A 23,524-nucleotide genomic window follows, 5' to 3' on the forward strand; every position below is an offset into this window, starting at 1 on the left:
TGAAGTTGAAGCTTGGACTACTAGACTCTGGAGTCGAGTGTTTAGATAAATAAGGAGGGTCTGTAGCCGATGTCCTATATTTTGCAGAGAGTTTTTACTGACTGCAGGAATTACTTCTGTAGTCTCCCAAATTGTGGTTATTTCTTTCTGCAAGGCTGTATGAAAAGGGAACTATAGAGTCTTCTTGAGGTCCCTTATCTAAAATGTCCGTTAGGTCATCTTGGTCAAAAGTGGATGTGGGCGTCGTCCACCCCATGTACTCCATTACCCTGTTCATAAGTCACCTATAATTTCCTTCTGCATGGTCTGGTTTACTAAAGTCTACCTCTGGAGACGTATAAATACCACTGGCCTCCTGTAAGGATTCTTGCAGATCCTTTAGCCCGACCTCTTCTGGTATATATTCTTCTGGTAGAGAAGGTCTTGTAGGTTGTAGACCAAGGGGACTTTCAGAATCTGAGTCTTCACCTTCTTCATATATGGAAGATAAAGCCCTGAAATAATCACACCGTGGAAGAGGTGTGAAGCCCATCTCAAGTGATGAGGGGGCTATTTTATTCATCACTGACCGAGAAAGACTCGAAATCGTCATGGTTGACGTCATAAGTCTTAATGTAATCGTGAAAGGCATCGATGTACTCGAGATTGGCCTTGCGGTTGTCGAGGGATTTGGGATTTTCTTCGATGTCGCTGATGGGGTCGACACTGGTCTCGACATTCTCGAAGGAGACTCCGATGCCTCGGGTGCGAACGGCGTCGAAGGGGCACGAGGCATCAGAAATTTCTACTTCGACGAAGTGGTCGATGGTGTCAATGACGCAGTTTTGGACTTCAAAAGGTAAGGTTGATGTCTTATGCGTCGAAGAGGCTTTTTCCCTACTCGAGGGTTCAAGACGCTCTGGAGGAGTAGGTTTTGCCGAGGTTGACGACTCACTGCCTTTATGTTTATCAGGTTTTCTACCTGGGGTATCACCTCTAGGTATCTCAGAGGGGGGCAAGGCCACGTTCTCGAAGACCCTTAACATTTTTAAACGAAATTCCTCCCACTGAGCCAGGGAGCTGTACTTAGTGGGGCAAGCAACTTTTTCTGGGGAACTGGAAGATGAAGGAGGGTGATCTATTGCACCTCTTCTTATTGTGTGTCTAAGCGGATGAGTGGTGTGATCCACTACGAAACCTCGAACAGGAGTGCTTTTTCGACGAGGCGGCGACGGTGTCGACCCATCAGAGGTCAATTTTGAAGGGGTAACAGATTTTGCGGTCTTACCTTTCTCCAGCTTCCCCCTACGCTTCCTCAAGGCTTTCACGGTCATACAAAGACATTCTTCACACACTGAACAATGGTGCTCCGGGCCCCGGCAGCATAGACAGATCCTGTGGGGATCAGTCAAAGACATCTTTTTCCCACAATCCCGGCATTTTTTTAAAGCCGGATCGGGTCGAAGGAGCTGACGAAGATGCCATAATGTATTGAGGATTCAATGTTTTTTCTTCACGAAATTTCTGAAGTTTTTGATTCACTGAGGAACCGAGCGATAAGTCTCTGAGGCTTACGAAGCGCGGAAAAACGGAACTGAGCAATAGACGCTGCACGCGACTATTTATACCTATGATGACTTTGGTGCCGATACGGCGGCCTCCGAGGGACATCTACGCGCAGTACCCTCTACTGAATTTTTTTTTCCAAGGCCAGCAAGTTGGAAATGAATATATCAAAGATAAGCAATACGTGGGAGGACACAATCCATTCGAAGTGCATGTTTATCGCTTCCATGTTGAAGTGCTTGGGGATGACGTCCTGTCATTCCAGGTCATATGTGTCTTGGTTGTTACTAAGTCTGGGTGAAATCAGGACTTTGTTATCAAAGTCTTCAGGCAATACACTGGATCGAATAGGGACAGTGACTCTGGGTTTTTCCTTCCACTCTTAATAAATTAAAATGATATACCTGGGTTTTTACTAGTCGGTCAGGTTGAGAAATGTTGTAGTTACATGGTCCCATTTGTTCTAATACCTCATAAGGTCCATGCCACTTGGATATTAATTTTCAGAAGTGGGCAACAATACCAAGAGTTTTTGGCCTATTGGGAATGATCTTAAAGTAACTTTGTCATAAGAGGTTTTCTGGTGTTCCTGGGCCTTGGCCATGTGGGTTTGAACTAAGGACCGAACTACCTGCATCTGTTCTTTTAGTAGGTTTGCAGTTTGAGAGAGTGGATTTGGAGCTTCTTCCCAGGTTTCTCTCAACACATCTAGGATATCTCGAGGTTACTGCCGATAAATTAACTCGAACAGGGAGAATCCCGTAGAAGCCTGGGCAGTCTTCCTTACAGCAAAGAGCCCAAGTTATCATCTCATCCCAATTCTGCCATCCTGTTTTAAAAATTTTCGTAACATGGTTTTCAGGGTCTTGTCAAACCTTTCAACAAGGCCATCTGTTTGTGGGTGATATAATGAGGTTCTTAGAGTGGTAATGTGCAACAGTTCTTTCACCACCCCCCCCCTTCCCCATGAGTTTGTTCATAAACGTAGAGCCCCGATCTGTCAAGATTTCTTTGGGAAACCCTACTCATGAAAAGAAAGTGAGTAAGTGTTTCACAATCTGTTGGGTGGTGTTAGCTCTAAAGGGAAAGGCCTCTGTATATCGGGTGGCATAATCAACTATCATCAAGATGTACTTGCTCCCTAACATTGATGTTTCCAAGGGGCCCACAATGTCCATGCCAATCCTTGAGAATGGGACTTCAATGATTGGAAGTGGTTGCAAGGGGACTGGTGTTGGTATATGTGTGGACTGAACAAAGATCTCAATGTCCACATGAATTCCAGAATGTGGGCTTGAGTGTCTGCCAGAGATGACCTCCTATTCAGATGGGAATGGGCCATTTCCAGGATCACCTGCTCATGACTTTTTGGGATGTTGTATATGCGCGTTATAAATTCCCCATTATATCATGACTAACTGGGTTTTTACAATGCCTTCTGTAGTGGTGGCTCCCTGTATAGTAATAGTAACCAATGTTTCAAAAAAAGAAAATAAAAAGGTCCCCCTCTCTCGCGGCCCTCTTGCTCAGGTACAATTTGCAAAAAGGCTTCAGCCAACAATGGGTCATTCCTTTGGGCAAAGGCTAGGTCGGCAAGAGTTTGCATCTCCTTCCTGGACCCTTCTGGGCCCTGGGTCTTGGGGGTGTCAGATGTTTTATCGGCCTGCCCGAAGCCTCGGGTACCTCGATCTGTCAACGCCTTCCCGCCTCTAGCTTCACCTTAAGGAACACTGCTCTTTAGAGCACCCCTTGTACAATGTTATCTCCCTGGTGGATTTGGAAGGGATCCTTACCATGCTTCTTTAACACTTTGATGTCACCCCTGAAGTCTGGATCTGTAACCCCTGCTAGTACATCAAATCCAAACTTCCATTGTAGTCCTGATTTGGAAGCTAATCTGATGAACGTATTTGGGGGTGGAATCAGATCAGTGGGCATTCATCTTCTTTCGCCCAGGGGAATGATCTCTTCCCTGCTGCTGCAAATATAAAACTCAATAGAGCCCTTTGTGGCTACTGAAGGGTCTGATGCTCTGGGACTTAACTTCTCAAACTTTAGGGAACTCCCCCCCACAACTTGTATAGGTTGAGCCACATCCCACTAACCATGTGTGAAGGCTAGCTACTGGAGGGATAGCCCCTACTGATGTTTGCTAGGGGGCATGTGAACATTCAAACAAGAATATGCCAATGAAGGAATATACAAGTCATCCATTTTCATATTTTACAATGCCTAATATAGAGGGCTATATTGTTACTACTTGGGCCTTTTGTTGGTTCGTATACTGCAAAAAAATGTTATCTGGATATTTGCTTCATTTCTCCTTTTAGTGTCTCTCACATCTCACCAATACATTCTCACATTAAGTTATGAATATTTATTCAGTCTAATTTTTTGCAACCGGAAAAGCTATATTTATACATGTGTATAGTAAACAATTTTTGTATATGTTTGGTTTGTGTCTCAGTGTTTAATCAATGTATGGGTTGAAAAGAAGTTCAGGCATTTTGATCCAGATACAGGTTTTTTGCAGTATACGAACCAACAAAGGGCCGGAGTAGTAACAATATAGCACTGTGTGAGGCACTGTAAAAATAATATGAAAACAAACAAATTGTATATTCGGTCGTTAGCACATCCTTGTTGTTTAAACATTTGTGAAGACATCATGAGTCAGACAACAGGTTCATGTTCTTCAAACAAAGTTTTATTAACTCAAAAGGCAGGGTGGATTAATGCCTAACTTGCCCTAGGCTAAGGTGGGATTTCCCTACGTAAAGATAACTAGGGATAGTCTGCATCAGGAAGTCCAAAATAAAAACATAAGTTTGTGTCCAAAAACCTATACTTACCCTCACAACTAACTGCATACAATGTGTAGGGATGTCAGCATCAAAAATGAATAGTGTTCAAAGTAAAGTTCAGAGTTCATTCTAGCTCTCTGGTTTGTTATCAGCTCCCCTTCCCCCAAGTTCAAAGTAGTTCATCAAACACAAGGGTTACCTTCCCCAAGAGTTCAAATCTTCCAACCTTTAAACAAAAATTAACTTCAGAGTCATAAAAAGATCTTTGTACAACACAAGTTCATTTTTAGGTGTTTTCAGTGGCTTTTCAATTCATGGGAACCCGGTCTAGGTGCAGTTGTCGGACCACATGGTCCACCCATTACAGGTCATGCAATCGGTACCCTTCCTTGACCGCTTTTCCTTTAACACCATTCCACTCCTCCTCAGCAGTGAGGTTTGCCTCAGTCACATGTGTCACACTCTCCTGAGATGTTATTGTGGCTTGTCTGGCCACCATGCACTTGTTACACCTTCTTACACTTCCTTTGCTTGTGCCAATGCTGGTTTCCTTATATACAGTTTTGTATTTTTTTGATTTGCACCAATGCTGGATTTCTCAAATCATGCATACAACTCTGTGCTCTCTTGGCTCTCTCTAGCACGTGTTTCAGTTACGCAGTTAATAGTTTTTATTTAAAAAATTCAGTGAGATTCACAATCTTTCTTTCACTCCTCTTAAGATGCAAGAGTTTTCCCAACTTGCTTCAGTTCCTTCGGTATTGAAAATGCACTTGCATATGCCTTCATTTTCATAGCAATGCATGGTTTCCATTTATGTTTATGTTCATTGCTTTATTTCTCTCACAGCCTGCCAGCCTGGTGTCCCCCCCTTCCCGGTTGCACCCACCGCTTAGTCTTACGGCTCCTCACAAGGTCCTTGGCCACCACAGGTTTCCGTCTCTGTGCGGTCGCTCGTGCCTTCTCCCAATGATGGTCTTGTGGCTTGCGCACACCGAGCAGCGCTTCCACAGTGAAGCAGTACTCACGACTGTTTCCCTCAGTCACGCCTGCCTCCTTCCTTAAGACTTGCCACCGGCCTCCAGCTTCTTGTGCCTTTGCTTCCCGCTGCGCACTTTTCCACGGTTCTCGAGCCCTTCTCCTGCCATGCCACCACACCAGAGAAGTCTGCTTCTACACAGCAGTTTGTGGGCGTTCTCCCAGAGCCGACTGTCTCCACAGCTGACTCCATTGTTTTTTTCAAGCTTGCAGCTTTTAATGCTCCTGCATCCATTTTCATGCCAAAAAGGACTAGACTGCTTACCATCAAAGCAGTAGTTGAGACAGGCATGGCATCAAGAGTTGACAGACAAGTAACAGTTTGTAAAACCTTTATTAAGCGTTTGTGGGTTGGTTCAACGCCTATCTTGCCTTATAACTAAGGTGGGGTTTTCCCTACCTAAATAAAAGTAAAGTCTATGTCTGTCAGTCAAAATTAAAAGTCTGTCCGTCAGAACTCCATGCTTGCCCTCACATCTAATGCTAAACATAGTGTAGGGATATCAGTAATCAAATAAACAGTGTTCAAACTTCAGTTCTGAGCTTCGTCCAGCTCCTGGTTTGCTCTTGGCCCCCTTTCCAATTTCGAGACAGTTACAAAAATGTTCTCAGGGTTCCCTTCCCCCAAGTTTAAGATACAGTTACAATAATGATTCACTGGATTCACAATGTTCAACTAGAGCTTAAAGCATTCTTTCCAAGCTCAATCACTGGTTATTCCAGATACAATGTCCAACTTGTTCCCAATCTTCAACAAGAGTTTAGGGTTCCCTTCTCCAAGTTTAACGTACTTAATCCTTAAAACTCAAAGTTCAATTGGTTCACAAGATTCAAACACGTGCTCAGGGCTCCTTCCAAGCTTAGAGTGCTCACTCCTTAAAGCACAAAGTTCAATTGGTGATTGATCACTTCAATTCCTTTTTAACACTTTCCTTCGGGTTGGGCCTTTCTGGTCGAGGCGCAGGTAAAAGACCGAACGGTCGCAAACCATTTGCAATTGGCTTCTCATTTGGCTTATTTTCCCAAGCTTTGCTTAGAAGCGTCACTGGTAGGTTATTTGTTTTCTTAAATCACCTCTTTCCAATATACTCTATTTTGCTGGCTTTCAATATTAGCCACTTTTCCATAACGCTTGTTCTCACAGTTTTGCACCCACTTCCCCGCTGTTCACTCAGTCTCTTCATCAAGTTTATTCTTTCATTATTCTGGTTTCGGGTGCTTTCAAACGCGACAACTGATGCAATGTAATAATCTTTACCTTTCATACCCTTGCACACCGTGTTTCTCGTATCGCTTGAAACTCACTGGTTGCATTGCTGCTTTCCACAGCTTCTCCGCTCACACGATACCTCCCGGTTGAGGTCAGGGTCTCACTTCCTGCCACTCAAGACACTCCTGGGTCAGTAACTCCGTGCATGGGAATGAGCACTTTGCAGCCCCAACGAAGGGACCGACAATCTCCACGGCTCCCTTCTTCCGATCTCGCCAGCACCCTGGAGACACAGCTCCTTTACCCCACTTTCGCAGACGGCCTCACTCTGCACGTCCTTAGCTTCTTGGTGCTCTGTCCTCCACGGGTACTCTCCAGGCTGGACCAGCTTATCTCTGCTGCTCTTAATAATAATAATAATAATAATAATAATAATTCTTATAAAGCGCCCATAGGCCTCAAAACGCAAACCTGAAAACAAAACAAGAATCATGCAGCTAACAGGATCAGAACCCAGGAGTAGAACAGAAGCCCTAGTGGTTTAATCTGGGTTATGGTTAAACAGAAGAGTCTGGACACCTTTTTTGAATTGGGAGGAAGAATTTGCTTGCCTGAGCTCAGGGCAGGTTTGTTTCAGAAGGATGGAGCCTGAACATCAAACATAGAACCTCCAAATGTCTTCAGTTTAAATCTGGGTTGTGTCAATTTAGAGGGATCATAGGAGCGCAAGCAGCGACCAGCCGGGAGGGTGACAAGCCGATTTGTCAGGTATTGCGGCGTCTCAGCGTCAGTCTAGAAAAATGGATACCTCTACTGTGTGACCGCAAATGTATTTTGATGGCCGTGGCCAACCGTCTCATGCACGATATGACAGAATATAGGTTTCCGAGTTTGCCAATTAACGGCCATTTTGATGTAACAAGAATCGCCATTTTGTTTTCTAACCATTGCTCATTGCTTTCTGTTCTTATTGCTTCGCAGTACATTTTCTGCTTACACTGCTAGACTGTAAAACATTGTTGTCTGCACGTAAAAGGACAAGGCCCCAGGGCCGCGAGAATAACAAGAGTTCATTGAAACACAACGTAGGCAGCGCCAGGAAGAATGCCCGGCTCCCTCCCGAATGTAGCCTTGAAGCAGAGCTGCAGGACATTTAATCATTTCGCAGCTGCCAGCCAGTCTCGTTATATGGTAGAATATGTTAGAATAAAGCAGCTAAAGGCTTGAATTATGCTCTTCTTACGCCCCCCACCCCTTTGCTGAGCCCTGTTAGAGCGTGTCGGCTCCCAGGACACGAAATAGCACCTCATCGATAGCAAGGTCTGAAATGCAACTCTTCCCCCGTATGTAGCTCGCTTCCAAGAACAGAAGCGCTGTGTTCTGTTCAACAACTGAAAGATGCCTCCGCACTCACAAATTGCAAATTGTTACTAGAATAGATATTTGAAGGTGTCATAGCTGTCGAAAGTGGCCATCACACCAAGTTCAAAGAAACCCAATAAAGGGGGGTGTTAAACATGTCATAGCTGATTGTTTGATATGCATTTTGTATATATGTAACTGATGTACGCAATTCACTCTCTTGCGTCCCTCGAGGTCTAGAGATACACGTCGCGTGGCGCGAGACCGATTTGGCCAACTGAGACTTTTGGTTTGCAATAAACCCTAGCTTTGGGAATACAACCTCGTGTCTGGCGTATCTATCGTGTGTGGTGACTTGCCTTGTTTCCATAGACGTAAGGGACCACTCGGGGCCCCTTTCATCACCATTACGAAATGCGTACATAATGGACCGTTTGTGTGGGATCCGATGTTTGATCAAGAGGCAGTGTAGACTGGCTTCCGTGACATGCTCCCTCCTGGAAAGGCCACAGACCGCTCGAACAGCCCCATTTTGAACGACCTGCAATGCCTGAAGGTTGGCCTTTGATGTACCAAATAAGAGGCTGTTGCAGTAGTCCAAACACAAACTAATTAGGACTATAGCCAGTAAGGAGCTGTTTTTTTTGTGCAAAATGTATAGGCGAATATGATGCAATCGTTTGTGACATAATCACAAGATGCTCGAACATGGGCAACATGGGGTTTCATAGAAATTTCGGCATCGAGAATAGCCGCCAAAGTTTTCACTTTCTTGGACACCTTGATTTTGTTACCCGCTATGAGGAAACTCTGGGGCCAGTTTACTAATCTTTTGTCCAGAGGCTATAATCAGGAGTTATGTTTTGTGTGCATTTATTGCTAGAGAGTTGATCATCCATTCTTGGATGGATTCATAGTCTAGATGAATAGCATCTAGATCATTATTGTAGCAGCCTGATAGTTCCAGAACAACCTGGGTGTCATCTGCATAGTAAGTATACTGAACACCCAGTTCATCAAAGAGGATAAGAAATGGCATGGTATAAACATTAAACAAGAGCAGCGAAATACAAGATCCCTGAGGAACCCCACAGGTAGAAGGTGTTGGGACGAGATGGCATTTTCCAACGCCACTCTTGCATTCCTCAGTTCAATGAAGGAGGCAATCCATTGGGAGGCCCCTTATTGAAACAATGTGCCTGTGCACTCAACTTGGAGATTAGCAGGGAATGATCCAACCGGACAAATGCACAGGATAGGTCAATACGAGTAGACGTCACCAGAGACAGAGGCAGCACCGGAGGCAGTTGAGGACGAGCCCCTGTTGGAAGCAGAGGCAAATCCGGCGCATTCTGAGGTATTGGAGAAGCATGTTGAGTCAAGAGGCGTAGGAGTACAAATCCTTGAAGACATACTTAAAATATGCCTTCACTGTATCCAAGTGCATGAGGGCCTGAAATTTGCCAAAGAAAGCGTCCTCAGAGGAAGCCTTAAGATGAGGGTTGGGTAGAGGCAGATCTGACAGACTGTAGCCTCAGGACAGAATTGAAGTGGTCTGCCAAGATGGGCCACTCCTGGCTTGATCAACATAATGTAGATGGGCCGACGTTCGAGCAAAATGATTGGCGGAAGTGGAAATCTTGAGCCCCAGTCAATTGATGGCTGAAAAGGATTTCTGTTATCCAGGGCGGGCAACTAAAACCGAAGCCCAGCGACCATTCACAATCCTCCAGAGGAACTCGCTGAACTGGCTGAATTGGACGGGCTCGACAAAATTGGCGCCTCAGGCAGTAAAGGCTGTGCCGCCATTTGGTTGCCCTCCGAGGAAACCTGCGTAACCGGCCTATATGAAGACATTGATATAACAGGATTTTTAGGAGCCTCATGATAGATTTTATCCCTCTGAAGTAACCTCGGCAGGGAAGACTGCCCTTTTGGCCACCTTTTTTGCTCCTCTCAGCAGGACCAGTATGGAGTTTAGTCTCTTTGAGGGGAACTCGGTCTGACACCCGGTGTCAAGACCCCCAGGGTGGGGGCCCTCAGTCCTGCTGGTCCACTAGCCCTCGGGCTCCCCAAAAATGATCCTGGTACGTTTAGCCCCTTTCCGGCGAACATCAGGGAAAAACCCTGTTTGTTTAGCCCTTGATTGGGGAACCTTGGAAGTTACTCCGGTACACTTAACCCCTGACTGGGGAACCTTGGGAGTTACCCCGGTAAACTAAGCCCCTTGAAGGGGAACATCAGAGAGTACTCTGGTATGCAGATTAGATCCCTTTCGGGATACCTCATGGAAAATGCAAGTAAGGCTAGAGCAGTTGAGGCCCATTCCAGCACCAGGCGACCCTGGAAGGAGTCGCCTGGCCTGGGTGCCCTAAAGAGTAAAGAATTTACAGGACGATTGCTCTTCTCGTTGATGAACCGCTGAAGGCGAGGCGGAAGTAAGCGTTGGAACACATCCTCCCCACCTGACGAGCCAATGCTGAAGTGCCCGAAGAGATAGAGAGTCGCAGTAAAGACAGGAATCCCAGCGATGATTCTGGCCTAAAACACTCCAAAGAATGAGGATCCTCCCTTGCAAAATGACACTTGCAAGAAATACAGGACACAAAACCCTCTTCGCTCCGGCATTGACGGAGATGAAGAAGACTGCAGAACCAGAGCAGGAAGCCTGAAGGACAAGATGGGGAAAAAACAAACTACAAGGATGCAAGCGTGTCCAACCCAGATAGCATGGAGAAAAGGACGGAGGGGCGGGGCTCAGGAAGGCAGGGCTACAGCCACACGTGGTGGCCCCGCATAGACATAAAAGGACATTCATATTTTTTATGCATCAAAAAGTGCTCTGGACCTGTCCCGAAGGACAGAATGTCGCCAAAGTATGGAGGAAAGGGGACGGGACGTAGGAGTTAAACAGAATGAAGCAGAAGACATGTTTTGCTGCATCAGTATCAAGATTAGTGGCATCACTTAAGTGGTATTCAACAAATATCTGGAAAAATATGCACGAGGTCTCTATCCAAACTACCCTCATTTCATCTGGACATCACTCATTGAGTATTCTCTGCTAATAAGCAGAGAATACTCAACCCATGTGACCTCCCACAAACCAATTCCTTTAAAGGTAAAGAATCCATTCTCTCTGAAAGGAAGCAAACAAGGAGACATCTTCTGGGGATCATTTATTCAACTCTTCCAGGATCTATCCGTGCAAATACAGCCGAATGATGCCCATAAGCGACAAACGTTAAAGAGGAAAATTACTTACCAAAGGAGATTCCCCTTCAGGAGGCTTTTCAGATCAGAAATGACTATCACTCACAAACCAGGATGAAAGATTTCCCGCATTCACAAGAGCCACGGATCCTCACAGGAACTCTTAACAAAGGAAGTGAGAAACTAGGACCAATGTGGGACGGATTGCCTCTTTCTGATGATGGAAGGGGTCATTTGGTAGGGCCAGAGTGGCTACAGGCAGGTCAATCTCTTCAGGGTTGGGACTTCCCTTTTTTGGGGGCAGAGGGTTAAGGTGGGCGGTCCTTTGTCGCAAGAAGGAGCTGTTGGGTAACAGCAGTGCTATCCTCAGCTGCGGAATCTGGCATCCTCATTGTTCTGTCAGGTCAAAGAATTGTGATTACCTGGTTGACTTTAAGGGTTTGTGACAAAGTCCCCTACCTACCTCTGACGATATTTAGTGGGAGACACCAAGTGGCCCGGTTCTCCCCAAGTGTGTGGATGGTAGATCCAGGGAAGATATAGGCAGGGCCCCACTGGGTACCCACATGTATCCCCATCATCGGGTACCGACAGTCCCAGACGGTACAACCCAATTGGCCGAACAGCCTCATATGGCAAAATGTACACTTTCCCAAGAAAATCCAGTCACGGTTAAGTCCCCCAATTACCAACATAAGGAGAGGCCCCCAGTATATTAAAAAGATTTGCCCCAAAGCAGAACACTGTGGTTGCCTGGAGACTGATGTTGCTGCAGAAGTTTGTTGTAAACTGGAGGTGCAGGGAGGAGATGCTGGGAAATTTGAACGCAAGAGGTAGAAGGTTAGAGGGCCTGAAGGGATAGGAGAGAGGGTATTAAGGAACATCAGGAGGAGGTCAGAGCAGAAAATAAGGAGTATGTTTAGGAGGCTTCGCAAGGTTGTAGATACCAAGAGCCAGAAGAGGGCACATTTGGCCCAACGCAGTGTGTTTGGGTGAGACTTTGAGCTGAAGTGACTGAACTCCCGGTTGGAGGATGAAAGATCATAAGGCTTGGCGTCAAGAAGGAGCAGTTGTGGAGGCACTTCGAACAGATGGGGTAACCAGGACCCGAAGATATGGCGGTGGTGGAACCCTCAGACACCTGCCGATAGCCACTGGGAGGCACATCAATTTGGCAATAAATAATCACCCTGTTGCTGAGTGTGGCAAGCCACAAGGGGCTGGAAGGGTTCGTCCACTACCCAATGTGGCTCCCAGAGACGCAGTATTTGTTTGACTCAGTGAAGTGGGTAAACGCCAAAAAGGGTACAACCTGACAAAAAGTCTCAGCAGGCAATAGTGAAACCCACTTCTCAACCATGCTGCAGTAAACTAGGGCAAAGGCTTCCAGCGGTATGATGTGTCGCAGAAAAACATACAACATAGAACTACCCTCTTCTATAATATGCATGTTGAACAGATATTTTCCAGCCTGATGGGCACAGACACATTCACACACTGTTCTGCACGCTAGATTGCATGTTTACTCAGCATGAACTTCAGAAACTGAAGAAAACTCTCACCCAACTTGATGAGCAGACCGCTCATGGTAACGATCAGCAGCGGGCTATGGTGAACCTTCACAAGTAGAGAATTCAGTACATGGCAGAGCCGTTTGAGTCCGAATGGAATTCCATAATTGGTTACCAATTAACAACTGAACAGTCGAAGAAGGGAAACTATTCTAATTCAAGGCTTAATTTTAAGTGTCAAACAGTGCAACGAATGAAACCTTCAAAAACCTTGAAAATCAATTCCGGGCTGGCTCACAACACTCCTCCCTGGCACACAGGCAGAAGGAGCAAAATCTCAATGAGGGGAGAAGACTGGAAAGAAGACAACCTGCTTCTGAATGCACCCTGTGTCCACTGGAAAACCACTACTTGGTAAGAGGTAATTAACATTATGTATGTTGCAAAGAGTATTCTTTGGCTACAAAGCCTCAGGAAGTTTTTGGTGAAGCTAGAGAGAGTAGCTAAACAGTCCAGTTATAAAAGGAGGACCCGATGAGTGGGTTATTTTTTGGAGATAGGCAGATGCACATGAGAATATAGTCTGACTAGGACCCCGAAAGGGTGGTGGGGAGGGAACAGAAATACCCATTTGGCTTGAAGTGAAAGTCTGTGAAAGACCTGATCAGAATGCTAAGAAACCCAAGATCTGGAGAGACCTGATGAGAATGGGGAGAACCTTAAATTCTGATAGAAACCTGGTGTAAATCCGGACAAGCTGAACATATAGGAAAACCTACAAGTGAATGTTGTGTAATAGACCGTTAAGCTGGAGGAGAGAAAGTTGTGAACCTGGGAGGTATTCATAAACGTGGTGAAAGCATAGTTCAGACTCTTAACTCTTGGAAGAGCCTTTGCAGAGGAACATTTTGTTGCGTTGAACTAGTGATGGATAAGTGTGAGAGGGCTAGGAATGCTTAAGAATAGGATTTGGGAATGTTTCAGTTGGCCACTACATTGAAGATTATTTTGTAGATGAGCGTGTCACAAGAGGGACAATGACTTAAGACTAGGTTAATAAATATTTTATTATTTGGAAGACCCCTTATGGAAGTGTTTCAGCCATCCTGTGTGAATTCACCCTTAATAAAAATCCTTTGACAAAGAAATGTGTTGACTGGATTTTCTTGATCCCATTACCTATATAACGGTCGCTATCCCAGTTTCAACACATTACCTGCTTAGATAGAAGATTAACTGATAAACATACTCACCGAAGCACCCTTCGTGCCCCGAGACACTGGAAGTCATAGGATACAGAATACATTTCATAAAAAGTTGCTCTGACATTCAAGCAGCCAATAAAATCCTTGGGGTTCAATTTGTACAAGTCCAAAGTAATTTTCGCTATCCCTTTTTTCTTTGGACTATTCAAAGAAGACGTCCCATTTCTTTCCTGGTGAAGTAAAAAAAAGTTCAACATTATCTATAGTACAAATACAAACCATGCAAATCAGCACACCTGATCATCTTCTGGAAATGGCCAGAAAGAAATGTCAGATACAAATCATCCAGATACTATGAATTGGACCTAAAAACAAGTTTAAGTAAGTACATATTGTAATGGAAAATCTACTGACTGGAATAGAGGCATTTTAAAAAGGACCCTTTATAAGGCCAGAGATTGATATTTATCGTCAATGCCAATAGCTTAAACTCAGATTTAGGACCATTTGTTATGAATATCACTCAATTTTCACTCACTGCATTTCCTCAGTGTGCAAAATCTTCCTTCTGTTGTGGGGCTTTTCTCTTTTAAATAAAGCCAATCCTGGACATGGTTGTGTTAAATATAACAGCCATAATAAAGGCAAATATGGCCCTGAAAATGCTCATGCTGTGACACCTATACAATCAAATGAAATAATAAAAATGTTTAAAAGCCTTTGTCACCAAGTAAAATAACTCTTTTAGCCATGAATGTGCCACTCTTGACTGATGAGTAAATGTTAAATATCCCAAGTCGGCAGACAATTTGATAGTAAGCTTGTGGAAGCTAACCTTAAATATTTAGGGATTGTTAAAGGTAAAAGAAAAGGATGGACACAGTATGCACACCAGAATCTAAATACTGATTTTTGTAATGCTCAAAGGTTTAGTGAGGTGCAGAGGAAAAAAACACTGCCTTGACACTAGGTAGTGGTACATAACAAGAGAAGAAAAGTGTCCACGGGCTGTGGAACACTCGCGTCCCCTGCACACTCGCGTTATTGCCAGTGGCAAACAGTAATTTACAAAGAGTAGATCAAGTTTTTTAGAATAGATTTCCATGTAACCATTAGAAAATAAATTGTTTATAATACAATAAACCAGAGTAGGTGTAAAAAACGTGTTTTGAAAAGTTATTGAACAAATAGCTTACTGTTTCATCACCAATTGCGTTATACATAAAGTAATAGTCACTCAAGTATTCACTGAGTGCTTATTCTCAATAGTGATAAACAAATCACTTAGTAATTGATTTCAAGAAACATAAGATTTATTAATGCATGCCAGTCTATATTCAGCAATAATATCAATTGTTGGTCATATAGTGCCATGTCCTTAAACAAGAAGTGTATACATTTTGAAATATAGTAGAGGCCTAACTACTATCTGTTTGGCTCAACGCGTTTCGGGATGTAATATCCCTTCTTCAGGAGCTGAATGTTCTGGGTTATCACAATTCAGTTTTTCATAGGTGAAGTACTTCAAGACAAACTGTTCCCCTTAAAGCATAAAAGATAAGGATGTTTTTAGTACAATGTCACTACATTCTCATAAACATGACAATATATTTAGAACCAAAGCAAAAAAGGGCTTCTCTACCTCTCATCGGTGCCCCTTAGGTGTCTATCTGGAGGGGGTAATCAATGTTGAAAAAAATGGGGAGAACCCCTAAACTGCAATTAATCCGTATTCAACGCGTTCCTGTACTGTAGAAAAGTAAAAAAGGATGGAATATGTCTTTTAGAATGGTGCGGTGCTGTTAACAATACTCTAAATTTAAACACTTAAGTGCTAGAGAGTGATGTGTAGAAACAGTACATAGGAAACTGTTCTTAATTGGTAAAAATATTACCCCCAACTCAGGGGTTGTGGGAGATAAACTTGTGCACTCACCTCATAGTAGATGAGATGGACAATGTGTCCAATGATGAGTCAGTGACTCCCGTGTTGGGAGAAAATTTGTACTTCACAGAAAGAAAGCGGGATAGTGGCGGCTTAAATCATCCCCTGTAAAAGACAGAGGTTGGTATTGTCATACCTCTATCTATAGGGAGAAATTGGGCAGAGTAAAAAAAGCCTTGCAGGGCTAGAGGAGTGCCATCAGATACGGCGTGCTAGCAGAGCTTCTTACCTCTCCTGAGACTCTTGATTCGAGTGGCCAGCATCCGCGAATGGCACCAAACGCGGGAGGCCAGATTAAGTATTGTATTGACGTCGTGCTTCGGTGTAATGACGTCAGATGTAAACATCTGACGTCACTGCGCAGATCGTCACCCGCATCGCGTCACTGATCGTGCTAAAGGTGGGTAAGCATTGTGACGGACATCTTAAGTAAAGGCCGGTTTGTGGGGGCCTGTTACACGTTAAAACAAGCTTATAAGGAGTGGAGGAATGGTATCTAGGTGCTGCAAGTTGAGAAATGTGCAGAGGCCGGTAAAAAATGGAGCACGCTCCATGATGGGAGGCAAGCCCTTAAAGGGAACAGGAATTGCAAAGGTCTAAACTACATGGGAGCTGTATGATCTGAGTATCCCAAAGGGGCACCTTTGCTCACAGTCTAAGGGATGATGCTTATTGAATTTATTTTTACACATGACTGCAGATGCACTTGTTGATGGTCCTTTAGTACATGTAATAAAATTATTTAACAATGTACGCACAGTGGTAGATATCTGCCATGTACTCATAATGGGGCAATCTCATATATTCGACTCATTCAGTAGAGTGTGTATGTCCACTCTAGTTAAATTAAATACAAGTAGAGCAGATTGGACACAGTATGACTCATTGAGAGAAGTGCTGACAGTATTTGTAAAGGTCGCTGATCAGTTTTAAGATCACAATACCATGTGCAGACATACAATATATAAATGCAAGTTTACAGATGTTACATCTTCAGAATGTTCACAAAAGGAAGAGTGAATACAGTCAGACTATAATTAATCCATATAAGGTTGCCCAGTCATAGGGAATCTAAGACAGCGGGTGTCTAAAATGAAAGAAGACATTAAAGATTTTTATAGATTATGTGACTCAATTCCATAAAGGTAAAAGACATAAAAATGTGATGAAAATATAACCCCAAATGATGTAAGCATTAAAACACAGGCAATACTAAATACTAAATAGAGTCGGACAGTTTTTTGTCGGAACAAAAGAGGCGATCCAAACATGTGTGAATGGATTTGATATATTTATTTGAATTCATAAAGTGTTGATGCAAAAGGCTGTATGTGTTTTAAGAAAATCGAAACCAAAACTACATGTGTAAAATAGTTAGCAACATGTACCAATCTTAAAATTTTGAAAAGGAAAGAAAGTAGGCTTTAAGGAGAGCAAAAAGCAAGAAATGAGGTTCAACAAAGATAGAAAGGTGACGTGTTCCAACGTTTAGAAGCAAGAAGAGAAAAAAAAAGCTGAAACGGGACTGGGCACAAGGATGAAGTGGGATAGCCAATAAAAATGTTACAATAACATCCTTACACACTTCATTTTATGCAGTGTTGGTCACTCATTCAGAGGTACCATTCTGACCCTAATCATGGAAGAGTAAGGACCATGTTTAAATAGGATTTTGTGTATCACTCCTTAAAACTTGCAAAATCCTCATTTAAAAACCCCAGCATGTATTTCAGTACAGATGCCAGATAACATCCACCACTTGTTATTTATTGAGTTAGTTGGGCAAACCAGGCTCGACTGCACCTAGGAATAATGAAAATGTGCCAGTGGTCTGTCTTACTGTGAACAGCTGCATGTTTAGGTGTATGAAAGGCTAAGCCCAAAGCCTATATTAAAAAGTTCCAAAGAGAATTTATACACCAACACAACTGTGCATGTCCTAAAAGATCACCATACTCATTGTCAAGTGAAGATATTACTTTAGTAGACACAGGGTCTCACAGTTTCTGCCGCCCGATAGCCTGGTATTACGGTCGGTGGAGTAACAGTAGGTTCCCATTCCCATGGAGTCAGATAGGACTCCATGGGATGGAAACCACTGAAACACCGGCATCGTTTTTTGTAACGGTGTCAGTGCTTCAGTAAAGTGTCTGTCGGTAGGGGCCTGAGCTACCGGCAGGTCAGGCCTGCCGGTAGTTCACTGCCCCCAAGGGCAGACTTGGAGTCTGCCGGTTCAGAAAAGATGCCGGTACACATGGTTACAGGCACCTTTTTCCAGACGGGCACACTCTTAATGAGGCCCATAATCTATGCCTAAACCAACACGTGTTTCAACCACTCTTGGTCCTTTTGAAGGCTGCCTAATGGCAACTATTCTCCTAAAAACACATTTACATCAATTATCATATGCAAGTGTTGGGTTTACATATTATGCAACATTTTGCATGAAACATCGTTCAAAAACCCAACATAAGTAAAACAATACTAAATAAGACATAGGAAAAGGAGAAAAACATAAAAATGTACTGGGTACTCATTACCAAATCTCATTGAAGTCGTTATACACTGGCTCACTATGTATTGAGGACTTTGTTTTACTCCTACGTCCCCGTCCACTTTCCTCCATACTTTTGGGACATTGCACCTGTGGGACGGGACCGGAGCACTTTTGTAAAAAAGCATCCAATTGAAAAATGTGTCCTTCTCTTTTTATGCGGAGTACCACACGTGGCCGTAACCGCGCCCTCCTTAGCTCCACCCCACGCATTCCCCTCCCCCCCCCCCCCCATCAGTCCTTTTCTCCATGCGGTCGGGGCTGGACGCACTTGCATCACCGGGGAAGACCTTTTTTCCTTCCTGTTGTGCTTCTCTCCTGCTCCGGTTCTGCAGTCGTGTAGTCCTCCGTCTATGCTGGAACGTTTGAGATTTGCTACTTGTTCCTCTTGCGAATGTCGCTTCGCTAGGGCGGATCCACATTCTCTCCGCTTGGAGTGTCTGGGACCGGATCACCGTTGGGACTCTTGTTTCTTCTGTGACTCCCTTTCGCTCCGTGAACTTCAGCGCTGTTTTCATCGGTGGCAGGAGATCTTCCAGAAGGTATCTCCATCGCATTTCCAACTCTTCATCGAAGGAAAGAGACGCCTGGTAAGTTCCTTACTTTTCAGGGCATCCCGGCCGGGGGTCTCCTTCCCGGGGTCCTCCAGGTCCGGGAGGGGCTTCAAAAGCTCTGCTCCCAGGGTTTTCACTGAGGTGCCTCGCAGGCCTAATAGTCGTCCCAGGGTTTTCTCAGAGGGTTTCCGTGGGGTCCTGCCTATACCGGATCACGATCCGAGGTTCGCTGATCAGGTGCTAATAGCCAGCATAGTCGTGCTGAGGCGTTGGGAACCGGAGTTCGCTCCGAGGTCTCCTCGTCAGGGCTTCCCACACAGACACTGGGGTGCGCCCTGAGGCCTCTGTTGAGGCTTTCTGTACCGAATCACGGTTCGAGGTCCCTCTCGGGGGAGCTATTAAGACCAGAGACTGTTCCGAGGTTCCTCTTAACGAGGCTAAGGTGTGTGAGGCCCGTTATGACCTTGTCTGTGAGGTGGATTCCTCAACTTTCCCACGCTCGCGGAGTCACCGGTTCTGTTGAGGGGCACAGGGAGAGGTTGTCGACCGTAACTCCTCCGTTACCGGCATTGCCGAGGTAACTCCTTTTGGAGGCTAATTCAAGGGACAGGATGTCCAGCAAACATCCAAGGCCCCATTGTACTGGCTCCGCCGAGGAGCCTTCTGTCAAGGCTAAAATTTCAGTCAAGTCCCCCGACTAGTCTGTGGAGTCAACTGCCTCATCTACACGTGACGCAGTTCTCCTCAGATGTTCACAAAATGGCAGGCCTTCCTGCGTGGTCTACGGTGGCCATTTTGGATTCTTCTCACACCCACGCTATCAACAGCAGGGGCTGGGAATCTTCTTTTCGGTAGACAAACTGTGTGAATCCGTTCCGCCCTTCCTATGACTGGCGTGCTCGGATGCCACTACCGCATACGGTCTCGCTTCCTGGCAGCCTCTTCATCAGATGATGCCTTTTTTGGGATGTTTGAGACTTATGCACTCTGACCCCATGAAGTACTTTAAGAGCCTTTCTTGTAGCTCTGTCACCAGGGTTTCCCCTGAAGTGCCCCAAGGGCCTAACAGGCATACCGGAGATTGCTATGAGTGTTCCGACAGACCTGCCAGTACCGGACATTGTTCAGAGGTTCACCATCACGGTGCTAAAGTTAAGCCTAGTTCAACTGGGTGCTGGGATACCAGGGTTCACCCTGAGGTCTCCGTTTCTGGAGCTTTCCGTGCTGTAACCAGGTTGAAACCTGGAGGTTCCTCTTGTGGAGGCTAAAGTATGTACCGAGTCCTGCCTCAAGGCCCCTTTTAAGGGAGCTTTACGTACCAGGTTGAAACCTAACTATATCGACAGATATGAGAGGCCTTCTCGGAGGGTCTTGTTGGCGAGGTATTATCTTCAACCGCCCGCACTCAAATTCGTGGTGGTAGCAGTTCTGTTGAGGGGGCAAAGAGGGGGGCACGGACCACATTCCCTCTGGTACCGGCTTGTCCGAGGTTCCTTCCTTTGGAGGCTAATTGTGAGACTTGTTCGAAGATGTTGACTAAACATCTGAGACCACCCAGTACCGGCTCTGCCGAGGTTCCTTGTAAGGCTAAAGTGTTACTTAAGTGCCTGACTCTCCTGAGGAAGCAATTGCCTCAGCTATGCAGGTGACGCAGTTCTCTTCAGGTGCTGACAAAATGGAGGCCCAACCTGCAGGGCCTCGGGCTGCCCTTTTGAATACCTCCCTTACACCTACGTTTGCAACGTCTGGTGCTGGGAGCATTCCTTTCGGCAATAGTAACCAGTTCCGCCCTTCTTTGACCGGCGTGCGTGGTCACCGCTGCCTTATACTGTTCCCTCCTGCTTTTGCTCCTCTGATCTATGTGGACCCGGCCGGGGATGGACCCTCCTGGCAACCATCCTCCTAAGCCCTCGGCTGAGGATGAGTTTTTCGGAAGTTTGAGATGCTCATGCACTTTGACGTCATGAAGGCATATTTCAAGAGTCTTAATTCCTGTTCCACCCAGTCCCCGGTGGCTCCGATTCGGTTTTTCTTTTAAAAGGCAGTAGGCATGGAGGTCGAGTCTTCCGTTTCCGCCTCGTTGGGATGAGCCTTAAGCAGAGGAGGACGGCGATGAGCAGCCCCGCTCAGTGACAGTATTCTATGACCGGAAGGGGCTTGTGTAGCCCCGTTACCAGGGATTTCCCTGAGGTGCCTCAAGGGCCTAATAGGCGCATCAGAGTGTTCTCTGAGGGTCCCTCGGAGGACCTGCCAAAACCGGACGTGGCTCTGAGATTCACCATTTGTGTGCTAAGTTTGTCTTTGGCTCTGGATACCAGGGTTCGCCCTGAGGTCTCCATTTCTGGAGCTTTCCACACCGATACCGGGGTACGCCCTGAGATCTCAAGTTTCTGGTGCTTGTCACACCGAGCCACAGCTCGAGGCCCATCTTGAGGGAGCTATATGTCCTGGGTTAAAACCCAAAATTCCTCTAAATACAGTACCGACGGAGTCGAGGGATCCTCTAAGGGTCCTGTCGGTAGGGTACATTCCTCAACCGTCCCACTCTCAGGGTTGTGGTGGTACCGATTCTATCGATGGGGCAAAGGAGGTGATCAGCAACAGGCCTTCCAGTACTGGCTCTGCGGGCTTCCTCCATTGGAGGCTAATTCTGGGTCAGTTCCTAGGATGTCCACTAAACATCCTAGATCTGCCAGCACCGGCTCAGCTGAGGATCCTTGTTTCAAGGCTAAGTGTTTCTTAAGTCCCCTGAGGGGACAGTTGCCTGATTTTTTTCCTATGACGCAGTTCTCTTCAGGTGTTGACTAAATAGTGGGCCAACCTCCTTGGTCCACGGCAGCCATTTTGGATACCTCCCTTACACCAACTTTAATGACAACTAGGGCTGGGAGCATTCCTTTTGGGACTGAACAGTTTTTCCACGCTATGTGGACAACAAAGACACATTTTGTCGTCCCTGGCGACAGCTTCAGCTAAGGCCCCTTGTACACAGAGGTCAGGGTCCCAGACTCGGTCCTTCTCTGAGATCAGGGGGTTTCAGGGTCACTGTGCGCACCAATCTGAAACTCCTGTTGGTAGTCCCGTATTAAGCGGCAGCGGTAAGGTGTTTAGTTTTTCTCTGTCATCGGCCTCCTCTACAGGGACAGGTAATCTCCCTGTCGACAAATCACCAAATTATATTTTTTGTCGGTCACACTACACTTCAGTGGTAAGACGAATCTAGTCTCATCATCTGGAGGGATGACAAACCATCACCGAAGACTGGTCGGGTTTGTCCATCGTTTAGGCGGGTTTTCGCTTGCCCTTTCCTCCTACCCTTCAAACCTCTCTTCCAACAGACTGTTCTCCCCATGGAGCAAGGGAGGGGCTAGTACTGCTGTCCTTTCACAGTGCTCAACAAGGCTGCCCTGCGCACTATCTTCGATCTTTCTGAGAGAAATTCAAGTTGATCATGTCCTTGCCAAATTAAGTCCTCTCTTTGGAAGGGCGATTGACTCAGTGTGGTGGTCTTCAAGGATGCGTAAATGCACATTCTGACTTGGAGCCCGCATATCTGTGGTTCTCTGGCGCCCGCATATGAAATATCTGCGGTTCTCAGTGGGAGCAGAACACTTCAGATTCAGGTACTCTTTTTGGTCTCGGCTCAGCGAGATGCACCAGAAACTACTCTGAGGAGCCACGCAGCGGTCTCCCAATACCAGATCTTCTTCCAAGGTTCCCCATTTGGGGCTAAGGCTGACCCCAGTTCTGCTGTGGCTTTGGATATCAGGGTTCGCCCAGAGGCTTCTCCATCTGGAGCCAACTGTACCGAGTCTTGGCTCGAGGCCCCTCTCGAGGTGGCTATAAGACCAGGGTTAAATCTGAGGTTCCCCTACTTGGGGCTAAATCGGTCACCAACAGAATAGAGAGTCCCTCATCGAGGGTCCTGGCTGTAAGGTAGATCCCCAAGCCTTTCCACAAGCGCGGCCATGGTGACGCCAGTTCCGTCAAGGGGGCGAATGAAGGCGGTCATGTACCACCGACCTTCCAGTACCGGCTCTGCTGAGGATCCTCCACTAGAGTCCAATTCTGGGGAAGCCCCTGACGTGTCTAGTAAACACCCTAGATCTGCCAGTAACGGCTCTGCCGAGTTTCCTTGTTCAAGGCTAGCATGGCACACAAGGACCCTGGCTCCCATGGGGAGACTATTGCTTCACTTGCTCCTGTGACACAGTTCGCCCCTGGTGATACTGGCGGCCCAACCTATGCGGGCCACAGCAGCCTTTTTGAATACCTACCTTAAAGTGAGGTTTTACATCACCAAGCAGGGCGAGGCAGACTCTTCTCCTTGTGGATCTTGTCATGCAAATTTGAACTGGGCCATCCAGTATATTGTTTGGCTCCAGGCTCCACACATCTCGGGTCACCTCAATGTGACCGCAGATTAATTCAGACACCAGTCGGCATCGGTTACAAGTGTGAGATGAACAGCAATATCATCTCCAGCTTTTTCAGCAATGGGGCACGTCAGAGGTGGTCCTTTTTGCAGCTCGTGGGTCAACATGAAAGCTTATGCTTTCCCCTCATTGCCTCCTACCTATTGG

At 45.7% G+C, this 23,524-nt stretch overlaps 1 protein-coding gene across 1 annotated transcript in view; it reads right to left on the reverse strand.

Annotated features, from left to right (window-relative positions):
* The window catches only part of CIDEA (cell death inducing DFFA like effector a), a 468,825-nt gene that overhangs the window by 140,619 nt on the left and 304,682 nt on the right, over positions 1-23,524 (reverse strand). The window contains exon 4 of the mRNA XM_069620486.1: positions 13,937-14,118. Coding sequence (XP_069476587.1) covers positions 13,937-14,118 — 182 coding nt within the window. The remainder of the gene's footprint in view (positions 1-13,936; positions 14,119-23,524) is intronic.

The sequence above is a fragment of the Ambystoma mexicanum genome, chromosome 5q (genome assembly GCF_040938575.1).
Source record: "Ambystoma mexicanum isolate Mex_15411 chromosome 5q, UKY_AmexF1_1, whole genome shotgun sequence".
Taxonomy (NCBI): domain Eukaryota; kingdom Metazoa; phylum Chordata; class Amphibia; order Caudata; family Ambystomatidae; genus Ambystoma; species Ambystoma mexicanum.